Source organism: Odocoileus virginianus, chromosome 11 (genome assembly GCF_023699985.2).
Source record: "Odocoileus virginianus isolate 20LAN1187 ecotype Illinois chromosome 11, Ovbor_1.2, whole genome shotgun sequence".
Taxonomy (NCBI): Eukaryota; Metazoa; Chordata; class Mammalia; order Artiodactyla; family Cervidae; genus Odocoileus; species Odocoileus virginianus.
Window position 1 is genome coordinate 15,526,129 of NC_069684.1, and position 23,832 is coordinate 15,549,960.

The window sequence follows — 23,832 nt, forward strand, 5'->3', positions numbered from 1 at the left end:
GCTCAGCCACACTCCACACTAATGGACAGTTTCTGGGGACAGGATCCAAGTACCACATGGTGCTGCTGTAATGTCTGATGGAGACATGTTACATCCAAAGATGAGCCTCTGATCTGAACAGCTTCTACAGTTGTTGGATGGGCTCTAGAATAGGTCATAGCTACCTAAGGTGTCTGATATTTATTGGCAGAATGACCCCAAACAAGCTATTAATCTCTTGTGTCTTCTCAGAACCTAGACTGAGTTACGTTCCCCTGGAATGTAGCTTTCAACTCCAAAGAAAATTTAAAATGGGGATATTGGTGGCTCAGAGGTTAAAGCGTCTGCCTGCAGTGCAGGAGACCTGGCTTTGATCCCTGAGTTGGGAAGATCCCCTGGAGAAGGAAATGGCAACCCACTCCAGTATTCTTGCCTGGAGAATCCCATGGAGGGAGGAGCCTGGTGGGCTACAGTCCATGGGGTCACAAAGAGTTGGACACGACTGAGTGACTTCACTTTGATACACTTTTGATTATCTATAACTGAGTTATGAAGTCTATGCACATACTTTATTAAAGTCTCAAAAGAGGGGCTATGAAAATTCTTGTATTTTACAAACATGGACTGAAACCATCATTGCTCCAACTCGCAATTCTTTGACTATTCACCAGTGAAGAGTCATTGTTAATCTATTTAACCAATGGCATATCCCTGTCCTGTTAATCAAAACAGAGGTTCCCAACAAAGCTAAAACTCTGTTAAAAAAACCACCTCATACATAAGGATTCACTGTTCAATTTCTTTGGTAATTTTTTGAAGGCTCTACTTTTTCTGCATTTTACTTCTCTACAGAAACCAATAGAGATAGCTCCTATGTTCACTCCTACCAGTCCCTTTCCCAACACTGACTTTTCCCTGTCAGCACAACTGGGGGTGAAGGAGGACCAACAAAAGTTCTAAGTGGACTACTCGGGTGAGGGAATTCTCCTATACTCGAAGTCAATGTATATTTTTCCTTTTATCAGTGAATGAAGAATGGCTGGAAGGGGAGTGCAAAGGGAAGGTTGGCATTTTCCCCAAAGCTTTTGTTGAACAACATGCAACTACAGACTTGGAAAGCATGCCCTGAGGAGTCTAGGATGTTTTACAACCTACAACGTTGAAGAAAAGGAAGTACTATCATTTACAAGATTTGACACGCCTCTGCCACACATTCGAGACACCCCTCTGGAAGCATTAATTCATCTACTCTTCTGTTAAAACTTAACCTATTAGACGATGATGTAAGAACTTACAATGATTACCGTCAAGACAGGGAGGGGTGGTGGTCGGAAATGTCTAAAAGAGGGGGGTCTTCTAGGGTGCAGATAATCTGTTTCTTGCTTGGAGTGCTGGCTACCCAGATGTGTTTGGTTTGTGAAAATTCACCGAGTTGTATACTTACTGTTGGTACACTTCTCTCTACATATGTGATGCCTCAATAAAAAACTTACAAAAACAAGATACCCAGAGTGCAGGCCCAAGACCTAAGTATAAAAATCCCCACTCCTACATCGTTACTATCACAAACTCCCAGGGACCGAGGTAACTTAATAGGTAATTCAGAAGATGTGCGCATGCACGCCTACACACACGAAGCTAACATTTTGGGGATTAAAAGTCTCGCTGTTTAAACAGAACCTAGACTGAGTTATGTTCCCCTGGAATATAGCTTTTAATTTCACAGAAAATTAAAATACTGGAACTACATCCCTTGATTTCTTCTCATAGAGGACATCTGTTAAAGAGTTCAACAGTGAGTATATGCCACTAATACTTGAGATGAAAAGCAGCCATGCTCAGGAAGCCAGTTGGTTAATACTATCCTACTAGGTAATGTTTGTTTTTCAGGATTAACTTGGGTGAGTTTCCATAAATTCAAAAGGCCTGGCCTTAATTCCCCTTCCTCTTGTGGAATATTCTACTAACAATTTTTCAATTGTGTAGGTGCTCATGAAAAGTACACTTAAGAGACAAACTGTAGACTGAATCAACATCAATGTGAAAACGCAGCTGGTGGGTGTGTGCGCACACACACAGGTGAGGTGCGGTGTTGGCTCCCTCACACAGCGAAGGCTGGCAGGATACTGCTGGAAATCGGGGAACACAACTTGAGGAAATACAACTCCTCAGCAAAGAACACCAAATACTGTTGCTGCTCATCACAATGAGTTGAGTTTACTGGGCCAATAGGATACACGGTCTCTGAACTGCCTTATTAAGGGTAACAGTAAGGATAAAAATGCTGAGTTGTTAACTCCTTTGCATAAGCCATTCTTTATTAGAACCCATCCCTTTTTGTAATCCTGCACATCAGTTTGAAATATTACTAAAAGCAAAAATAACCCTGAAGCATATTTGATTTTTGACCTTCTTTAGTTCCCCTAGATGGCTTGTGAGTAGTTTAAATTTGTTAAGTTGGATTTTCTTTTAGGATAGGAAAGAAACAATCTCTACACAGATCTGGTTGGAGAGAACATGGTTTAATTAAAGGCAAAGCTGATTTCAGCAGCTGCAGGTCTTGCACAGACAGACCAAAACAAATAAACAAAAACAAAAAGAAACACAAAAGAAAGTTTGCTACACAGAACCAGTTTCTGATGAAGATTCTCCTTTCCCTCCTCATTACTCCACACTGAGGATGATAAGGCGAGGAACCCCGCCCCAAGAGTCAAAAAACATTCCAAACACCAAATTCTCATGCAGAAATGGGGCTGCAGACAGGACATGGGCACTGCGGGAGCGAGAGACGGTGACCCTGGTGGGCGTGTCGAGGGTGCAAGAGTCGGTGACAGTTCAAACACTGGAATGTTGCAGCTGCCTGAATGCAGAGCTCAAACACACAAAGTGGGTAAAGGCAGCAGGGATGGAGGCTCGGGAGGGAGGGGACGGGAGGACGGTGGTCACAGAGGAGGGGCTGGAGAGAAGCACAAAGGGTTTCATATTGCCATTGGGTGGGGGACTTAACCCTTTCAGACCTTTCAAAAAAAAAGAAACAACAAAAACAAAAAACCCCAAACACCATGTCAAACTAAAACAGCAATAATGTAAGCATTCGGGACTCCAACCACTCTCTCGGAAGAGCAATGAGCATGAATCTCTCACCCCTTTTCATTGCTGGGGCTGCCCAGACTCCAGTGACGACCGGGGCTCCTGGATGTGCTTCGCTCTGTAGCTGTTTTCCAGCTCTTGAGTCCCACACTAGCTCCACACACTCACACGCACCACCCTTCCCCTACAGGGAGCAGACGGGCCAGTGTGCACACACACAAACACTCACACACACACGCGCGCGCGAAGGAGAGCCCTCCCAGAAAACAAACCCTACCACTAGCACAGCAATTGGACATTTAGATTGTTTCCATAATTTCCCCTTAAAATATTACTTTTCCAGGAAATGACTATCAGAAATGCTGTCCTTCTGTTTCTACACAAGAAAAATCTTCAGTCCTCTTTCCTTCTAATAAATATCAGATAAAAAGTTTCTTTTCCTTTCTTCCGCCTTTTCCAGAATGGACTCCGTTGTGTTTTCCTTCTGTGCCTGATGCACACGTGTCCGTGTCGCCTTGAATTTCACTCTGGAAGTGGAGGCTGGGAGACCACAGCCGGGCAAGGGCCTGGCTGCTCGGCGGGCCGTGCGCACGCTGCCACTTCCTTCCTCTTCAGACAGTCCTTTGGGCCCCAACTGCTGGCCCCAATGCTGTTGCTTCTTGGCGCGATGTTGTACACGTTAGGAATAAAAACGATTACAGCACACAGCACAGGGTGGAAAGGGGGTGGAGGTAGGGACAGGAGGAGGTGGGTGGTTAAGTAGGATGGGTGCACAAAAACCAACCAAACAAAAAGTAACCACACTGAAAGCTTCTACCCAGTAAACTCTGTCAGGCCATGAATGGACTGCCTGCCTGCTGTGGGACCCCTGCGACACTACCGTAAAAGGGACAGCAGCCACAAGCGTTCCTTTAGAGCCCAACGGCAGTCCGTGGCTAGTCCAGCCCAGCACCACCAGCCGTGCGGCATCCTCAACTGGGGCTCGAGCACCTACAGAGTGAAGGGCATTTCCAGCTGGAGTCTCCAGGCCAGAGGAGGGCCCACCAGAACCTTGTGAGTCGAAGTGGAGGCCGCGTCCTCTCCCTTATGGGCCGTTTCCACGGGCTGAAGAGGCCGGGTTCCCCATCCTGTCACCACCGACCTCTCACAGGAGCGGTGTACGGGGTTTTTCCTTGCTACACACTGACTAGAAGAAGCACATCTGTGTATGGAAGAATTCAGTGTGATATCTTACTACTGAGAGTAATAACAATAATAAAAGATGTTCAGGAGTAATTTCAACTACATTCTCAGTCAGCAAAGCAATCATTAATGGATTCCTATTTTATTCCCCAAAGAGGAAAAAAAAAGGACTGAGAAGTTCCCATTGGCTTCTCCCATCTGCCTTCCCTTCTCAGCTTTCACTTCCCACGTGGCTGGGGACATGCACGATGGAGAAGGTGAGAGGCGGTGATACCAGGTAGCTGAGTGAGACAAACAGCAGTTCCTCTCTCCCTCCGGAAGGCCCCGGGGGGACGGAGAGTTCCTGATGGTTTTTTTCTTTTTGTTGCACTGCGGACATTTCGTGCACACTCAGCGGGCTGGTGGAATACTTACACCCTCTCAACAGTGAGACACAGAAAAGAGGGCTGCCACCTGCAGGGGACTGTGTGGGTCAGTCCTGCAAACCCAACATGCCATGGTTTATGGAGCCTTCATTCCCAGGGTTGCCACTCTGGCCTCAGTGTGGAGGGTTCATGGTGCCTTGTCCCCGCTGCTGTTTCTGCTTCTGCTGCATTAACAGCTGCTCCAAAGCGGAAGGTCCAGGATGCATCATGGAACTGGACCAGATAGACTGAAAAACAGCCCAGAGCTTGTCAGCAGAGGTCAGATGCCTGGCTGTCTGAAAGGGATCTGATTTTCAATCCCAGCCAAACATAAAGGCATGTACGTCCCAAGGTCCCCAAACCCTGAAAAGATCCAGCTATTACAAGGAGTTGCTCTAAGACCAGGTCCTTCAAGACTGGCTATTTAGTTCTCATTAAGATCACTTTAAACCAGAAAAGGTGAAAGTAAGTTTTCTATAAAGTCTTTTTACTAAAACTCAGCTCCATGTGAGGACACTGTTTTAGGCAAACAAAACATTTATGAAATTAGATATCCTTCTTTTACTTATTCAAAAAAGGAGTAAAGAAAATATTTCAAGATGAGTCAGAATTTTCTTAATCTTAGAATCCAACTAAAAGCTTCATGTCTGTCCCCCTGAGGATACTGGTTTATCACTAGTGAATTAAAAAAAAAAATCCTTTTAAAGAATCTTATAATGCAGACCATGCTTCTAAGACTTTGCCAGATACATAGTATGAATCAAACAATCCTAAGGGCCTTAAGAATAAGACTAGCTATTTATGTGAATGAAAGCAGAGACATCTCTTATGGTTCTTGTTCCTGATCCACTCACCTTTAGGCTTTCCATGAGGACAGCAGAAGAATCCTCCATGGATGGGCCATGGCCTGTCCAGGAGCCACTTGGAGTGCTGGCCTGATGCCAACTGCTCTCAGAGGACGATGTTGCTGAGAGATAATCAATGCCAAACCCACCCATGGCTAGGAATGAAGAGAAAAGAATAATTCAAGAAGATGTTCTATCACTGCCAAAGGTCCAGGAAGGACACAGAGTAAGTTAGTTCACTTCTACTAAGCAATGAAGATTGGATCTCACCTGGCTTATCAGTTTTCCAGCGGTCTGCAGTTCTCCTATCCCTGTTATCTGGAGTCCCAATGGGTCCAAAATTGGAGAATGGGACAGAATTGTGATTGTGTGTTGGAGGGGAGCTTGGCAGGCTGCTTGGGTTGGAGGAATGAGGAGACTGGCTGGCTGGTGTTGAATGATCTATTGAATAACAGCAACGCAGGACATTAAGAGATTTTTCACAAACACACCAAGAATGAAAGTTTCCAGTAGATTTGATCACTTAAATTCTCTTAAAAATAACCCCAGGGTTTCAGGAGAAAGGCAAAATAAAGGCCCCCAGAGGGACCCTACCAGATGCACTAGTCTGTCTTACTACACATGTCTAAGGCACGTTCCTTACCTTAAAAATAAAAATGTAGACGTTTCTGTCAAAAGTATGCATTGTTTTGGTGTGCCTGTTTCAGATAAGTATATACTGTTCTTCTCTATCAGAGCAGAATTGCCTAACCTTAAGAATTTTCCTGTAAAGAATGAGTATCTACAAATAAAACTATGAAACAGTTGCAAACCTTAAGATAAAACTCATATTTTTCTCCCTTACAACTGTGCTCATTACTGAGAATGTAAAACAGCTTTTCTAATGGCATTTATTATGTGAACCAGCTCACCAGGCTTTTTTACACCCCATTTTCCTTCAGAAGTTACTTTAAAAAACAAATACCAATGACAATAACAACAAAAATAGTAGTAACAGACAAAAACCACCAAATACATAAAATTACCAAACCACACTATCTCTTGAGTGTACGGGTAATAAAGCAAGGTCTATAATTTAAAGATTAGTCAATACCTGAACTGGCAGGAAGAGATGGAGACCACGGAGTCCCTTCAAAAAGGGAGTACAATGATGTTTCCTGGGGAGCCACTGAAGGATTAAGTTCTGCTTTGGAGGTGGTTGTCAGGTTCTTCCCATATACTTCATTGAACACATTGTTATTTGGGTATCGTTCCTGAAATACAATGACCACCAAGTACACAAACTCACTCCAATGAAAGAAAATGTAGTGTTCATGCACGTGGATGCTTGGTAGATCTTAAGACTTTCTTTGCAAGACAAACTTTTGAAGGCTTTTACTTCTGTTTCTTTCAGTTTTCCTGTTTTTATTCATTTGCTTTTTACTTTCCCCCACCCTTTATCCTGCTCTATGTAAATCGCCCAGGTTAAAAAGTATGAATAATTTACTTGGCTGAACAAGAGAGCCCCAAAGATTTTATTATTAATGAGAAGTTAAACAATTCAAACTTACAAAAGTCTCCAGTATACCCTAATCAAAGTGGGGTGGGGGAGGGGTGGGGTGGGGAGGTGGAGGGGGTAAAATCAGATACCTGGAAAATACCAATATATGGAAGAGAAAAGAAAGAGAAAAACAGATGTATTGAGATAGACTGGGAAAGAAAATAATAGCCCACAGCAGGATGCCTCACTGTTTACACACCTGATTGAGGGAGAATCCGGTGAGGGACAGGAAAGAGGATGAGTGTGACATGAGCTCTGAGGGCTTCTCCAGTAAGGATTTCTTCATAGTCCCAGAGGGAAAACAAAAGGTAGTTAAATTATGCCTTCCATTTTCTCAGTACTAATTTTAAGATACCATACAAGCAAAATAAAAGACCACAATTTAAGGATACCTGTATTCATCTCTTGTACAAATTAAAGCTTAGCAAGTATCAATTCAACTCGGATTAATTTTTATTAATACCACGGTCCCGCTAAGGGCCAGTCGTCACAGGTGAGTCAGACAGAACCCTCCTGTTCAGTACTTCTAACTTAAGCACAGAGATCCTGGCAGGGACCCTGGAAACTGGCAGTACTGAGTATTCACTAGGTAAGAATCTCAGGAATCTCTTTGTCACCAGCTGTATTTAAAATACTCTCAAAACAAGATGCTGAACTGATCAAGCACTATTTTGTTCTAATTCCCCCCTTGCTAGAATTTTAAAAACACTGACATTAACGACTTTAAAAAAGCTTTTAGATCTACTTGACAACTGGTTTTGTTAGCACGGTTCCTAAGCAACTCAATTTGTGGTATGTATTCAAACACTTGCTAAAGTCAAGTTTACGTTTACTGGTCCTTAAGAAACTCATTGGTTTAAAAAAAAAAAGCTGAATCTCTGAGGCTCACTATCACTGAACTGTTGGTCAACAAAGCATTTATTAAACACTTGCTACATGCAAGGCACTGCCACACACATGACATCATTAACGATGTTAAATATGGGAAGGGCTATAGTTAAGGTTTTTTTTTTTTACCCTGAAAAAACCCCACTATAAGACCCTCCCCCTTATTTCACCATTAGGTTCATTTCTAATGGAGAAGGTAAGCACAACAAGAATTAAGGGATTAGGAAACAAGTGAATAGAAATGTGCTCTGCCCTTAGGCCCTTAAGCCACCCCAGCAAAAAAAAAAAAAGCAAGAAAGGCAAACATGTAGAATCAATAGTTTAGTAGCTGGGCTATCCATGAACTCTAGGCGCTGTCACTGCACTACTATTGTTTGGGTGTCTAGGAGATCTCTTATTTCTGCTAATTTGGGGAAGGCGGGGAGTGGGAGGTCTGTGCGGCCACTCACTCAGAAAAATTCTTAAGGGAATTTCAAGTGCTAGAGATGGCAGTTTCTGTCAGGAGAGCCATTAAGCTTTTATTTCTAACACTAAAATCAGTGCACTTTAGTCTTGTGAACGTTTTCTTACCCCGTGTTTATGGGAAAGAAACAGCAAGAAAGTGGAACTCAGAAATGTTTTACAATTTATTATGATGGTGTGAAGGGAGGGGGGAAAAAAACCTCATAGCATACATCTTTCTTGCAGTTCCCGACCTCAGTAAAACATGGAAATAACGGCATCCTTTGAAACGCAGACTGGGATATAGAAGATATAATCAATATAGATATCTAATCAATTCTTAGACCTTATCTTTGTGTTCATTCATTGATGGTACTCCAATCATGTTTTTAAATAGAGTCCTCCTCATATTACAAATCTGGCTCTGAATTTAGATCAGGGCTCTTAAACAAACAGAAAAGAACCACCTACTGTTTAGTAAAATCAATCTAGAATCTTTTTATTCAGTAAAACATCTGGAACATTATTTCATTTCATATTTTGAATACATGAGGAAAAATCTCACTGTTCCTAAGCAAGATTAAATGACACCTAAAATTCCTGGGTCCAGGTGGAAATGACACCTGAAAAGGAAGTTAATTTCCCAGCATTACATCCTGTGTGTGCCCAGCCCTGCAGGATGCTTTCTGGATAACATATATTACAAAGCTACAAGATTTGGGGAAACTACAGGACAGAAAAGTTTTGCCACATTTTACTGTCATGTGAATGTTAGTTTGGGCAATCAGGAAATAAGCTTTAAAATTCTGTTAAAAAAAGGAAAGGCCTAGAAAGAAGAAACTACCTATTCTACTACAAAATCTCAGAAGACAAGGTAGGGGTTACAGCAAGAAAAAGAATTACATCAAATACATACAAAGAGGCTTCGTCCAGGAAGAGAGGCGAGAGGTCCCAGCAGAGCTGGGTAAAGATCAGGAGGGTTAGAAAAAATCAGCTCTTCCTCTTCCTCCAAGGCAGCCAGACTCTTTAACAGGTCCGGAGGAAGCAGAGGGGAGCCTTTGGGGTCCTAGTGACAGAAAGGATCACAGTGAGATGCAATCAGGGATGACAAAAGCACAGTGGAGTAGTAGCGTCATTAGGGAGATGAAGGCAGCTAAAGACAAGGAGGAAGCTGTAAGGAATAGTAAGACAGCATTATGCAAAGAGGAAAAGGCTTTGAAACACCAAAGCAAAGTGACACAAGGACAATGGGAAGGAAAGATCAAGAGAACAGAAAGAAGTAAAGACAGTGACAAACAGCAGAACATAAAAGGTTAATGCGGACAGTCAGTGAAACAACGCAAGGGAGCAAAGAGATTAGCGTATCTTGTGCTAACAGAGAAACAGCTTTTTTTATAAAGTTACCAACACACACCTGTTTCTCATGAGTAAAAAGGGCAAAGACAGGGAACTCCACTATCAAAGATGATGGGCTAAATTTGTTCTTCTCAGAAAGCCACTTGCTTAAATATGCAGTAAAACCTATTTTTAAATTTAGATGATTCAGCCCGAGAGGAGCTTTGTCTCAGAACTCTCTAACATGCTGCCTTAAAGATTTCTGCACATAGTCTCTCTGCCAGACCATCACGGGTCAACATCAGGAACAGCATTCTTCAGCTTCCCCAAATCTATGTGGTGTGAAGAGGGGACCAAGAGCTGCACCCACTTACTCAGTGGCGTTCTGTAGCACTAATGAAATCAGGGGGACCTTTAACACGTACGTGAGATCTTGAAGTGCCTGGGGACAGGGAAGGACACGCACCTCAAACGGCATCCTGGGCACGGGGTCCTGCTCTGGACGGAAGACTCCCGGGGACCGTTTGCCCCTGCGGTCCACACTGGCTTGCTGTGCCATCACAGCTCTGTTATCAGCCGCGCTGTAGGAAGAATCCCAGTAGAACTCCGGGATCTTGACTTCTGAGGGGGTATGGTTATATGGCTCCATGGGGAAAGGCTTCATTGTTTTCTCCAGAGGCTGCTGCTGCCTTACAGGAGGTTGCAACGACGGCTCAAACAGTTTTATGGGGTCTTGGGTTTGAAGGTAGTAGGGCTGTTTCACAGGCATGATTTTCCCTAATGGGCCTTGAACCTGAGGGGGATTCCACAGCTGTTTGGAGGCATCTGCCTGTTGATACTAAAAAAAGAGATGCCTGGTTCACTAAGATGAGGATAAAATGCAATGTTACTTCACTCAGGACTCAGAGAGAACCTGAGAGATTTTACCGCCAACAAAACTCTGGGTCATGCAGGTTTGTTTGTTCTTTTAGGTTTTTCAATACAGAGCTTTCTGGGAACAGATTAAGGGCACTGAGTTCATATTCTCTTTCAATTCCAATATTAAGAGGTTTAATAAATGAGGGTGTTGAGTGTGGGTGGGTGGGCGGGCATGCATCCGTTTCCCCTTCTGCTCCAAGTGCTGCAGGATGATAATACTTGAGACTGGTGTCACAGTTCTCTTAACATCTCATCAAGAGCATGATTTTATTTCCCTTCTGTAGTTCAGGTTTATGGGAAATTATTTACAGAAAATCCCTTTCTATAAAGCTGACAAGCAGTAGCAGCAAGGTATGGTAGGTAATATCTATTCTCCTTTACAAAAGTAAAAAGAACTGAACTTTCCTAAACAGCAAAGACTGCTGTGTTCCCATAATCATTACAAGTCTAAGCAAAAAGTAGCTGGATGGTTTTTATTTTTAATTGGAGGATGACTGCATTACACTGTTGTATTGCTTTCTGCCATACAACCTGAATCAGCCGTAGGTATACATCCATCCCCTCCCTCCCACGTCCCACCCCCGCCCCGCCCCATCCTACCTGCCCACCCCATTCCACCCTCACCAGGTTGAGCTCCCTGTGTTATAAAGCAACTTCCCATTAACTCTATTTTACTGAGGGAGGTGGATTAACTAGTACTTTTAGTTAACTTGACACTGAATGACTTCAGGTGCTCCTCTCCTCACCTCAGCTGTAACTCACCTGCTGGAATCCAGAGTGGTGAGGCGGACTTTTCCCCAAAGCCGGCACAGCTTTTGTAGGGGACTGTTGCTGCTGAGCTAGAGCTTGAACCTGCAGCTGGCTTGCAGTCTGTGCTGTTGGCGGAGCTGGTAGAGGTGGGAGGGGCTGCTGGGAAGGTGGCTGAGGCTGTTGAGGTCCCTGGGTCACTGGCCCTGGTCCGGAGGGCCGTTGCTGGCTGTAAGGAATGTGGGACTGTTTCCCAGCTTGCACCTGGTTTCCTGCTGGAGAGTGAGCTGTAGGCTGAAGAAAGGTTCCTGGGACAGAAACACCAGCTGGGAAGGTGTAACCTGAGCCCATAGAAAATGCCACAGGAGGGGGGATAACATATGTTGGGGGCGGGAACCCTTCAAAATAGAAGAACATTGTTTTAGTTCTAAGGAAACTTAGAAAATGAAAGACAAAAATTAGTCATTTGGGGCTGGGGTGGAGAAGAGGTTATCTAATAAATCATGAAAGACAGGGATCCATCAAGTAAGACTCATCAAATGTCAACCTTTAACCTGATTTCAAGAATTAAATACAGATTACTGCCTGCTACTTCTATCCATTGAGGCAACTGGAATGTCCTAAAGGTTTCTCAGATGCCATGTTTAGTGACAGGAATTCCTTCATAATAACAAGCATGCATTTGTACATAAACTACAGGTAAATGGCTTAAAAATAACTGAAATATTAGGGAAAAGAGAACTTCTTTATACTTTCTAATATTAGGGGTTTAGTAATGTCCCTCAGAGTCTAGAATTTCTCAGCAGGTGAACAGACACTCCTACACAGATGGAGTTCAACAGACGACATTACAAAACATATATTTACCTGGCCGGCTGGGAAGAGGAGGGAAGGCTCCAGGGTGATGAATGGGGATGAACTGGGAGTTACTTGCTTGACTTGGGGTTTGAGTTACAGGTGTTTTCCTGGCTTCAGACACTGGAGTCTTTCTTAACTCTGTCTGAGATTTTACCTATGACCAACCAGAAGCAAGACTATCTATAATAATCTGAAACGCAAATGAGACAGAAAGCAGCACCTACTCTAACAAAGGATTTAAAACCCTATACTATGTTAAAAAAAAAAAAAGAGTAAAGTACATGCTGAAGATAATTCACTTCACCTAAATTAAAAATGGGAAAATAAAATTATTTAAATAGCCCAAATAGTTTTACTTGTATAGTTATTTTGCTTTCACAAAATCACAGAAGTATGAAATATGGAAAAGGCCTGAGAACTCATTTGTTTTACAAAGGAGACACCCGATGCCAACAGGCTGAAAAAGTTGCCTATTATCATAAGCCAATGTTATGGGCCCCAGGACCCTGTATTCTCATTCATTAAGAACATACATGAATTGATAATGACCACTAGCTCACAGATGAGACACTTTGGCCCTCAGTGTAACTTCATCTGGGAGGCTTTAAAGGTGGCCTCAGTGTAACTTCATCGGGGAGGCTTTAAAGGTTATCAGTCAAGCATCCGCCCTCCACCCTGCAACCCTACCACCCCCAGAATAAAGGAGGATACTTTCAGCAGTAAAAATATCAGGCCTGAGATCCCACACATGGAGCCAGAGAAGCAGATGCCATATGCACTGCTCAAGTAATACAAAGATGAGTAAAATGAGGAAAACTGGCAGCATTTAATAGAAAACTTAGGATGAGGTACAGAGGGTAGTGATACATTGATTATTGTCAGGCTTTTGTAAATCATAGATACTCAGGCTTAAAAGGGATGAGACACTGGAAGAGATTTCATTTTCCTGGACCTTTCTGGGAGGCGGTTTCAGAGAATGAAGGCAGAGCAGGCAGGAAATAGCTGAACTCTTTACCCCTAAAACACTGATCTCTGGCTTTACAGTTCTTTGGGGGTTTTTTACTTGCCTTTCCCCAACACATCTCACTCTCTCTGTGCCTTTCCTCAATTTCTACCATGTTTTTCTCTGTTTCTCCCCCTACTATTAACATTAAAATGGAACTATTATGTTCTTTCCCCAAAAAATCTTGTAAGGGAAATACACTATAGACTACTGTTTATCTGAAAGTAGCTTTCAAAAATGTAAGATTCCTCATGCCTACTGTAAATAAATACATTTGCCAAAATGTGTTTAATGAATCAAATGGCTACAAACTTTGGTGGTATTAATAAGACCAGCACAGAGTAAAGACCTTTTTCTGTTTATATGAAATCATCTGTATCTCTTTGGAAAGATACATACATATATATATAAACAAGTCACAAATAACTGAGTAGTGTTTATCTTTCCCCAGCAGGAGACTTGGATTCTTGCTTTACCAATTCCCATGAGCCAGGATAACACTGAGGTTATACAATGCTACTGACTGGGGCAGAAAGAAATGTCAAGGAAAATCTTTTTCCAAAAATGTATTTCATTTTGTATAGTGAATCTGGGAAAACAAAACAAAACAAAACACCACTGTGTAAGCCTTAACATACTCAGCTCTGTGGGATCTATAGAGATCTCTAATTTTTAAAAAATCACAGTTATAGCTCCCAAAGAAAATGGAATTATTTGTGAAATTGATAGTTCTGCAACTGGTCTCATTTCCTACCACTTAAACTGGAGAGAACTGACAAAGATGTCCAATCAGGTTAAGATTTTTTCACTCACATTACAATTTCTGTGAACTGACAAGAGTATAGATCTACCATAGTTCTTCATATTACCTTACTATGCAGCCTTCTTAGAGTGCACTGAAGCTTCCAGAATAGCCAGTTCTCAAGGGTTTAGGAACGAAATGAAAAATCTTGCCTTTTGTGTGAGCCTTCCTCTACCTGCTTTATAGTTCAAATACAGCTTACCTGCACTGCCACATTCTGCTCTCCTGTTTCCTGTAACTTTTCTAAGGTGCATTTCTTGGTTTCTGTTCTCCTCTTGGTGTTGTCCTTCTTTCCATCATTCTTAGTTACAGTTACTCCTTTGCTACAGTCCCTTCTCACCTCTTTGGGAGGAAAACTTCTTCCTTGGTCTCTGTTCACTTCTCGTGGCTTAATGTTCTCTTTGAAGGTGACCACTGGTTTCTCTCCTGTGTCACAGTTGTTGCTTAGATTTCGGCCTGTAGACAGCACTGATTTCAGTCCTGGATTCCCATCAGCAGCCAGGGACTCTATGATGGTTGTGTCTTGCAGAATGAGGTTCTCTTTGGCTTCACTGGGGTCTTCCAGTATTAACTCTGGGATTTCTGTGATAAACAACAATTTCCCTACCTCATTTTCACACTGAATCAGCCTAAAAAAGTAAAAATAAATCCATATATGAAAAACATAAATCTAAAAAACAGTAATAGCTGAACTTTGTATGGGTCCCCTAGCCTTAAAATGTGGGAAACAGCAGGATGCAATAGTGTGGACTTGGGGAACATAAACAGCAGTTCTGTAGAAACTCACTTTCTCATTATCCCACCACACATCACCACAACACACGCCAAGTATAGCTACATTTGCTCAGCATGTTTTAAGCACAAGACACTAGACTAGGCCCTTGAAGTTCCTATTTTGTAGGTGTGAAAACTGAAGCTCAGAGATGCCACAAGCATCATCCTGGTCTGTCTTGACTGAAACTGACCACCATGCATGCCCCTGTCAACACAAATCACCGTAACTGTGAGCATACAATTTAGCTAAGATTTATATAGATGTTTATAAATTGGAGAAGCAGCTCATGATAAGTAAGGCAGACCTCTAAAAGAGGCAGTGTAATGAGAGGACAGAGATTAAAGAGATTCCAAAGATCACTAGGGTCATAATCTGATGCTGTGTTCCCAACCTTTTGACCAGAGTTTATATATAAAAAAAAGTTTATAATCAATAGCTTTATACCAAAGTGTAAAACTCATATGGGGTATGTGTATATATCTGATGAGGAATACCTTGGCTGATTATCTGCAATCCATTTGCCTATAGAGATCAAACGCTGCTGTCGTATTTGTCGTTGCTGACCCTCTTTGTCTCCTGTAATACCCTGATGACCTTTGGAAAAATCCAAGTTCCTAAAATTGACATAAGCAAATTATAGAAAATTAAACCTGATGAACTGCAATGGCTTCAGATTTCTCCATATAGGTTAGCTATTTGCTGTAATTAGCTGCATTTGCTTGAACTTATTTATACTCCTAAAGACTAAATACCACAAAACAAAGCAATATTAATGTGATATTTTTATTTATATTTCACTTTCTCATGGAGGAGTTGAAATAAATCACCATGTTTTATTAGGGATGACTTTTTTTTTTAAAAGAAGAATAAAGTTTTTGTTTAAGAGTAAGCTCACATTGTAAGTAACTTACTTCAAACAACCATGGCAATGCTAGAGTCTCTGAGATATCTAGTCTAACAGAGTATTATCTATTAACCTCAAGGTGGCCCAACCTAAATCAGAAAAAAATGAACACATACCATAAAGTGTACAGAGCAAAAAACTCATTGACATTAAAAAGTAAGTCAACCTAAAAAATAAGGGTTTTTCAAATTTTTCATTAAGCTATCTCAAAAAAAAAAAAAAAAAAAAAAAGCAGGAGCAGTATCGAAGAACTTCCAGGCAGTAGGACAGAAACCGAGGATACAAAGATAAATAAGTCCCCCTACCTTAAGGAACAAATAATTATGATTTAATCCAAAGAAATAAAAGCTAAACAAAGAATAAGAGAAGCATTATAAAAGAAACATTACAGTCGTCTGATAAGCTTTGAAAAGGTTCACAAAGTAAGAGATACCTGACCTGGACCCTGGACAAGTATGGTTACGAGCTTACAGATTAGTAAGGGAAGGACGAAAGAGGAATGTGAATGTTCCAGGCACAGCATGAACAAAGTTTTGGAGGAATAAAAATACAGAGCTATTCAAGTACAGGTCACAGCTTATGTATAATGTGTAACTATTGGAGGGGAAGGGGGTGAAAGTCGCAGGAAATACGGCTGAAAAACTAAGCTTTTGGACATCAAGATAAAAAAGATACTTTAACAACTAGGGATGTGTAAATTGAAGTTTTCTGTACTAGTAATGGGGCATCATCAAATCTGTACTTTATAATTGCAGAAGCAGAGTAAAAGCGGACTAGGTAAGGAGAAAACTTTTAAGTAGGGAAGCACATTAGCTTTTTTATACTCTAGGTAAACAGTGACGAAGGCCACCTACCTGAAAGAAGGTCTCAAAGCCAAGAATCCTTGTAACTCAAACTCCTCTGGAAGTGGTGTTGCTAGAGAAGGGCAGAAATCAAGACTTGTAAATATTTTAATTAAAATATTATTGTTCAGCAGGATATTGCTTCCTATATTAAAAAAAATATTTTCTAGGTAGAAAGATTAATGCTCATAGTTCTCTGTTCCTCTTTATAGTTACTGTGATAAAAAAACTTACCTGTCAAGCCCCTACCTGTGGCCTCTGAGCCCATGACATTGCCCTCATACTCACCTACGACTCAAGGCTGAGAAGGATGGGTACGATGGACTATTTTTTCCCCTAGCAGCCTTAAAAATTCATAGCTCAATCCATTAATCACAATGTTTAGATTATCTCCTTGTTAACTCAAAGCACTGAATATCAACATTACATCACCCAGGGGCTTGTAAGAAATACAGAATCTTGGGCATTATCCCAAACCTACAGAATCATAATCTGCATTTTAACAAGATCCCCAGTGATTCATTTGCAAATATGACACTTGAGGGGCACTGATCTAATGGAAGAAAGATAATCAGAAAGGGGTCACTACACTTTGTTCAGTGCAGTGCTGCTTACAATGGGGCAAGGTTTTAAGCAAATGGATAATGATTAAAGGAATTATGGCATAGCCACAGGATGGAATATTAAGCAGCCTTTAAAAAATCATGTTCCAAAATGTTTAAATGATGAAGATAAATGCTAATGGTATCTCATTAAATTTATAAAGCAGCTGTGTGTGTGTGTGTGTGTGTGTGTGTGTGTGTGTGTTAGTGGCTCAGTTGTGTCCAACTCCCCAGGGACTGTAGCCTGCCAGGCTCCTCTGTTCATGGGATTCTCCAGGCAAGAAAAGTGGAGTGGGTTGCCATTTCCTTCTCTAGGGGATCTTCCAGACCCAGGGATCAAACCCAGGTCTCCTGTATGGCAAGCAGATTCTTTACCCTCTGAGCTATAGGGAAGTCCAAGCTGTAACTATATCACATAGCTCTAACGATGTGATATCAATCACATGCAGGTATGTTTATGTACACGTAAGTAAAAGCCTCAAAGAAAATACAGTATCGTGAATAGTACAGAGAGCATTTCTGTATGAGAGACTAAGGGAGACTTGTGTTCTTTATGTTTGTATGTCCCAAATGTCTTGATAAGCAAGTATAATTTTGACAGAGTAATGTTCACATTAATTCCTCAAAAAAGTAACTAGTAAGAATGAGGAAGAAGGGAAGATGGAAAGAATCTGAAAACACTACTCTCTGGACTCCTATTCAAATGAAGCAGAACAGGAGAATAAGCTGAGAGAACTACAAGAGGATTATTACCTCTATTTCCACCCACTTAACCAATGCAAAGCACAAAGTCTCCTCTGAGATACTGAATTTAAAGTCAAACACTTAAGAACAAAACCTTGTTTTTCTCTGGCCTTAAGCCCACTATTTAATTCCTTTGTGGCTCAGCTGGTAAAGATTCTGCCTGCAATGTGGGAGACCTAGGTTCAATCCCTGGGTTGGAAAGATTCCCTGGAGAAGGGGAAAGGCGACCCACTCCAATACTCTGGCCTGGAGAATTCCATGGACTATCTAGCCCATGGGGTCGCAAACAGTGGGACACAAGTGAGCGGCTTTCACTTCACTAAGCCCACTATTAGCGATGGAGAACAATGTCAACACCACCAGGCTAAGGGAGCCCTTACCATTAGTACTTGAAAGATCTTCTTCATGGGGATGGAAACTGTTCAGAAGAGAAATCAGCCACGGCCAAATGCTGTAAATTAAACAGATAGTTCAGACTTTATTTTTGCATGAGAAACCAGAATGCTAATAAGCCACAAAAATGTTACCAATAGGACCTAGACAACATATTTTTCTCTTGGTTTGGCATTTTAAATGCTGTATGATTTCCTAAAATGTAATCCCTAATGTGTCTAGATAAGATACACCAGAAGGGCCAAACTTCCGTAACAGAGACCTACTACTGCAGATCGGTCCCCAGGTTCCTAATTTAACAACTAATTGTTAAATTGTTAAAACTGATTTGCCAGTTTTATTCATTGAAAATGGATATTTACTGAGAAACCTTTGACCAGAGAAATAGCGCATTATGTTTTTATAGTTTTCACATACATTATCAGTTATGGAACCCATTACTAGTTCTTAATCTGTGACAGGGGATGTGGTTACATCAAGTCAAATCACATTCAAAGTGATGAATATGCCTTTTTCTTTATGGTATAAAAAAGTTCACACATTGTTATAATGTCCTTACCTCTGTTTCGTAACACCAAAACTTTGCCAAAGTTTGCAAAATATTAAAAAATATTCTTAATAGTTAAAATATTAAAAATAATTACAATCTACTTAAGATATTAAGATTTTCTAGAAATATGTATGTTGGTAAAAAAGTGTGGCTTTAAAAAAAATAAAAAAAGCCCAGGGTGAGTTGCCCAGGATAGAGAGATTGGATGCGCATCACCACATCAGAGAAAAAACCTTGAAGCTGACAGCTGTACACTTTAAAATATGGGAACATGCTACTTTATATATAAGTGACTAATACAGAAAAAATATACAAGGAAACAATGAAGTATAAATGTCTGCTACAAGCCTCTGGGTATGTAACAAATTAAGAGACAGCTGAAAAGGAAGGTTAATAACCTAAAAAGGAATGCTAGATTAGAACAAAAATGTCTCTATGCAACAAATATGAGATCTCAAAAGAAAGACAAAAAAGAGAATAAAAAATGACTTAATTATATATTGCTTTCCCCCACTGTGGGCTACTTAAGTCTAACTCTGCTTTCTACTAAGGAAAAAAAAAAACAAACACTCTTTCATGCACTTATCAGTTTAAGAGAACATGTTCTCAAAAAAGTATAGAAGAAAACAAGTTCTAGAAATGATAATGGTCGAAAGAAAGAAACTGAAGGTTACCTTAAGTTCAGAAAATTGTATTTCCCTCATTTAAAAGATATGAGGATTATTACATCTTGATGTATCAGACCCATTAGGAAAATTTTCAGTTTTAGAGAAATACCCCAAACTAGCTGAAAATCAGTAATAACATAATTTAAGATAAAATACCTAATACCTGCAAGGACATAATTTTAAAGATCCCAATAAATCTGAGAGAAGGGAGGGAGAAGAGTAAAGGATATGGAAGAAAAGGAAAAAAGTCTGAAAATAGAGCTGCTTCTCCGGGTTGGATATCCTCTGCAATGGTAAGAAGGCACAGGGAGCCCCTGGCAGCCTCGTGGTTAGGACGCGGGGCTCTTGCTGCTGTGACCCAGCTTCAATACTGGTGGGGGAACTAAGATCCTGCAACTTATGTGGCACAGCGAAAATAAAACTAGAAAAGAAAAGAAGTGGGAACGCACAGAATGGGCCTAAAAGCTCACTCACTGTACAGGAACAAAATAAGAAACAAAATAAAAATATCAATGCCTTTTCCATAACATTACTAATACAACATACTGAACCAAACACAAGTTCTGAAGTACACATGAGAAGGAAAAAGGTATAGCTTCTGGTTAAGAAAAGAAACTCTGTGCAAGAAAACACAAGCTAAAATGTAACTTACTAAGAGCTATGTTGGCATGAAAAAGAGAAGTGGAGTATGCTGTGCTTATGTTGCTAAACTCCGTTCAAGACAATACCAAAAATGAAGGCGCTTAAAGTGAGATCTGAGAGGAGGAGAGGTAAAACAAGCACAAGGTAAGAGGGATCATGGGGTCCTGAATGTGGCTAGGATATTTTTCAGGTTGTGATCTTGGTCAATATGTAGATGCTGAGCCACGAAGTAGAAATTTCAGAGACTCTCTTAATATCCATCATCAAAATATCCAGGCAAGAAGCTTCCCACTCACTGCAAAGCCTTACTGGAAGTATTTATTCTATTGTTGTTTAGGGGCTAAGTCATGTCTGACTCTTTAGTGAACCCATGGACTGTAACCTGCCAGGCTCCTTTGACAATGGGATTTTCCAGGCAAGAATACTGGAGTGGGTTGCCATTTCCTTCTCTAGGGGATCTTTCTGACCAGGGATTGAAACTGTGGCTCCTGCATTGGCAGATGAATTCTTTACCGAGCCACCAGGGAAGCCCATTTATTCCTATGGCCAAAGGTAAATTGAAAGCTTTCATTTGTCACTGTATAATGAATAATTCCTAAGAATTGTCAGGAATATTCTGAGTAGAGATTACATGGAAAATTATGAGAGCCAAAATAACATCCAATCCTCTATGCTTAAAACAAATATAACTCAAATTGGGTGTTACTAAAAGTCAACATCAAACAGTTTAGTTAAAAAAAAGAATGGAAGAAGTAAAAAAATCTCTTCCCTTCAATTCCTAAACAGAAAACTGGGGCGTATTGTAATGAATAAGAAATAAACTATTTCATTTTGCAATGTGAAAAATGCCTTTTCCCCAGGATGGCAACCAGGAATGCGGGAGCACACAGCGAGTCAGAAATCCTTAAGATTGTGCCTCCCATGGAGAATTCAAACAAGTAAGGGAAAAGCACACAAAGACGTCTTCAGTTCAATTTCTAGAGAGTAGGTGGAAAACACAAGTCCTCCACTGTCCCAATACTGTGTTAGAAGGCAGCTTCTACATATCTATGGATTTCAAACAAACAAAGCACACAGCTAATGTGAAATTCCATGATACTTACTACTGTCTTTCATCCACCACTGCCTCCTGAAACACCCTGGGTCTGAGTCTCAGCCAGTCCATGGACACCTTGACAGCAGGGAGGGGATAGGCATTGTAGGATTCCTCCTGAGACTTGTTTTGGAGAGGACACTTGCACAGGATGCCAAGAAAAGACACTTAAAGAAAAAATGTGTGCACAAAGAATAAGACATTTGAAACTGTGTACCAGTCCAAATTAAAATACTATTACGAGACTGGGGCTGTATGCTACTTAACACTTAAATACCTTACGGCTTCTTTCTAAAAAGATATTTTCTTTTCCACACTGGAAATATCACAAATACAGTTGATGAGGGAGATGTCAGCAAATAAAAGGAGAGAACTTAAGGGTTTAGGCCTCCTGATTCAGTATTACGAAATAAACCACACTTTTCCATGTTACTAATGGTCTGTTGCAATGACGAAAACGTCAAATGTTTATGCTTCCCAAAAAAGATGGCACAGGAAGTTAAATGATTTAATACTCACTAAAGAGGGCCAGCAACTGTGTCCAACACAGCTGCTCATCTTGGCTGTAACTATGCTGCTCTGTTTCGTTGCTAAAGTCACGAAGGTGATGAAGCTGGAACAGGTTAATGACAGTGACGTGAACTAACTGCTGAGAGTTGAAAGCTTTCTGGAATAGCAGCCTCTGAAAAAGAAGCCAGGAATATTGAATATATTATCAGGAACTGAAGCCGTCTTCAGCACAAGAATTAAACTGGCAGTCTGCATTTAAACCACAAGGGTAACATTTATAGATGAGTATTTTATTTTATTTATTTTTTCATTTATTTTTATTAGTTGGAGGCTAATTACTTTACAATATTGTAGTGGTTTTTGTCATACACTGACATGAATCAGCCATGGATTTACATGTGTTCCCCATCCCGATCCCCCCTCCCACCTCCCTCTCCACCCGATTCCTCTGGGTCTTCCCAGTGCACCAGGCCCGAGCACTTGTCTCATGCATCCCACCTGGGCTGGTGATCTGTTTCACCCTAGATAATATACATATTTCGATGCTGTTCTCTTGAAACATCCCACCCTCGCCTTCTCCCACAGAGTCCAAAAGTCTGTTCTATACATCTGTGTCTCTTTTCCTGTTTTGCATATAGGGTTACTGTTACCATCTTTCTAAATTCCATATATATGTGTTAGTATACTGTAATGGTCTTTATCTTTCTGGCTTACTTCGCTCTGTATAATGGGCTCCAGTTTCATCCATCTCATTAGAACTGATTCAAATGAATTCTTTTTAATGGCTGAGTAATATTCCATGGTGTGTATGTACCACAGCTTCCTCATCCATTTGTCTGCTGATGGGCATCTAGGTTGCTTCCATGTCCTGGCTATTATAAACAGTGCTGCGATGAACATTGGGGTACATGTGTCTTTTTCAGATCTGGTTTCCTTGGTGTATATGCCCAGAAGTGGGATTGCTGGGTCATATGGCAGTTCTATTTCCAGTTTTTTAAGAAATCTCCACACTGTTTTCCATAGCAGCTGTACTATTTTGCATTCCCACCAACAGTGTAAGAGGGTTCCCTTTTCTCCACACCCTCTCCAGCATTTATTGCTTGTAGACTTTTGGATAGCAGCCATCCTGACTGGCGTGTAATGGTACCTCATTGTGGTTTTGATTTGCATTTCTCTGATAATGAGTGATGTTGAGCATCTTTTCATGTGTTTTTTAGCCATCTGTATGTCTTCCTTGGAGAAATGTCTGTTTAGTTCTTTGGCCCATTTTTTGACTGGGTCATTTATTTTTCTGGAGTTGAGCTGGAGGAGTTGCTTGTATATTTTTGAGATTAACCCTTTACCTGTTGCTTCATTTGCTATTATTTTCTCCCAATCTGAGGGCTGTCTTTTCACCTTGCCTATAGTCTCCTTTGTTGTGCAAAAGCTTTTAAGTTTCATTAGGTCCCATTTGTTTATTTTTGCTTTTGTTTTTAATATTCTGAGATGTGGGTCATAGAGGATCCTGCTGTGATTTATGTCAGAGAGTGTTTTGCCTATGTTCTCCTCTAGGAGTTAGATGAGTATTTTAATTGAATATGATGTGGTCTGATGTTTCTCATGTTGACTTTCTGCCTTGAAAAGATTTAACCCAGTCACCACAGAGCTGGTTTTTTTTTTAACAATACTTTTTTCCACAAGAAACTATGTATTTTTTAATATGATCTGAGAAAAACTTTTTAGAGGACTATTAATAAATTTATACATTTTAATTCATTAGAAGCTGTTTTATAAGAGATGCAAACATACTAAAATATGAAACCAGGACCACTGACGACAAAATAGGCGCACATAGTGAAAATCAAAATTTCAAGTAAAGAGGCAAAATACATGCTTTTGAACTCTTGGCACATAATAAATGACTTCCAAACTTGGTCATAAAGTTTACTCTTTCAAAGGCTTGACACATTTAAAGAAATTTATTTATAAATGAGATATATAGCAAAAACATATCTGAAACACAGTGTAAATGATAAACGAAAGCAGTCATTAACAAGTATAGGCCACCTGATGTGAAGAGCTGACTCATCTGAAAAGA

The 23,832-nt window shown here is 40.7% G+C and overlaps 2 protein-coding genes across 9 annotated transcripts in view; one reads left to right on the forward strand and one right to left on the reverse strand.

The window, feature by feature from the left end:
• The window catches only part of NCF2 (neutrophil cytosolic factor 2), a 32,545-nt gene extending 31,065 nt beyond the window's left edge, over nucleotides 1-1,480 (forward strand). Inside the window, exon 15 of the mRNA XM_020898488.2 lies at nucleotides 1,005-1,480. Within this exon, the coding sequence (XP_020754147.2) occupies nucleotides 1,005-1,108 (104 nt within the window). The 3' untranslated portion in view covers nucleotides 1,109-1,480. The remainder of the gene's footprint in view (nucleotides 1-1,004) is intronic.
• Nucleotides 1,481-4,377: 2,897 nt separating this feature from the next.
• SMG7 (SMG7 nonsense mediated mRNA decay factor) overlaps nucleotides 4,378-23,832 on the reverse strand; it is a 77,416-nt gene continuing 57,961 nt past the window's right edge. For 3 of the 8 annotated variants that reach the window (XM_070473953.1, XM_020898459.2, XM_020898458.2), the window contains 15 exons: nucleotides 21,765-21,927; nucleotides 21,256-21,412; nucleotides 18,280-18,350; nucleotides 16,566-16,626; nucleotides 15,302-15,421; nucleotides 14,235-14,661; nucleotides 12,237-12,381; nucleotides 11,385-11,767; nucleotides 10,171-10,542; nucleotides 9,286-9,435; nucleotides 7,240-7,320; nucleotides 6,594-6,753; nucleotides 5,771-5,941; nucleotides 5,510-5,655; nucleotides 4,378-4,903 (listed from right to left, as the gene is read on the reverse strand). In XM_070473953.1, coding sequence (XP_070330054.1) covers nucleotides 4,790-4,903; nucleotides 5,510-5,655; nucleotides 5,771-5,941; nucleotides 6,594-6,753; nucleotides 7,240-7,320; nucleotides 9,286-9,435; nucleotides 10,171-10,542; nucleotides 11,385-11,767; nucleotides 12,237-12,381; nucleotides 14,235-14,661; nucleotides 15,302-15,421; nucleotides 16,566-16,626; nucleotides 18,280-18,350; nucleotides 21,256-21,412; nucleotides 21,765-21,927 — 2,721 coding nt within the window. In that variant the 3' untranslated portion in view covers nucleotides 4,378-4,789. The remainder of the gene's footprint in view (nucleotides 4,904-5,509; nucleotides 5,656-5,770; nucleotides 5,942-6,593; nucleotides 6,754-7,239; nucleotides 7,321-9,285; nucleotides 9,436-10,170; nucleotides 10,543-11,384; nucleotides 11,768-12,236; nucleotides 12,382-14,234; nucleotides 14,662-15,301; nucleotides 15,422-16,565; nucleotides 16,627-18,279; nucleotides 18,351-21,255; nucleotides 21,413-21,764; nucleotides 21,928-23,832) is intronic. The other 5 variants (XM_020898462.2, XM_070473957.1, XM_070473954.1 and 2 more) reach the window with 4 other exon arrangements.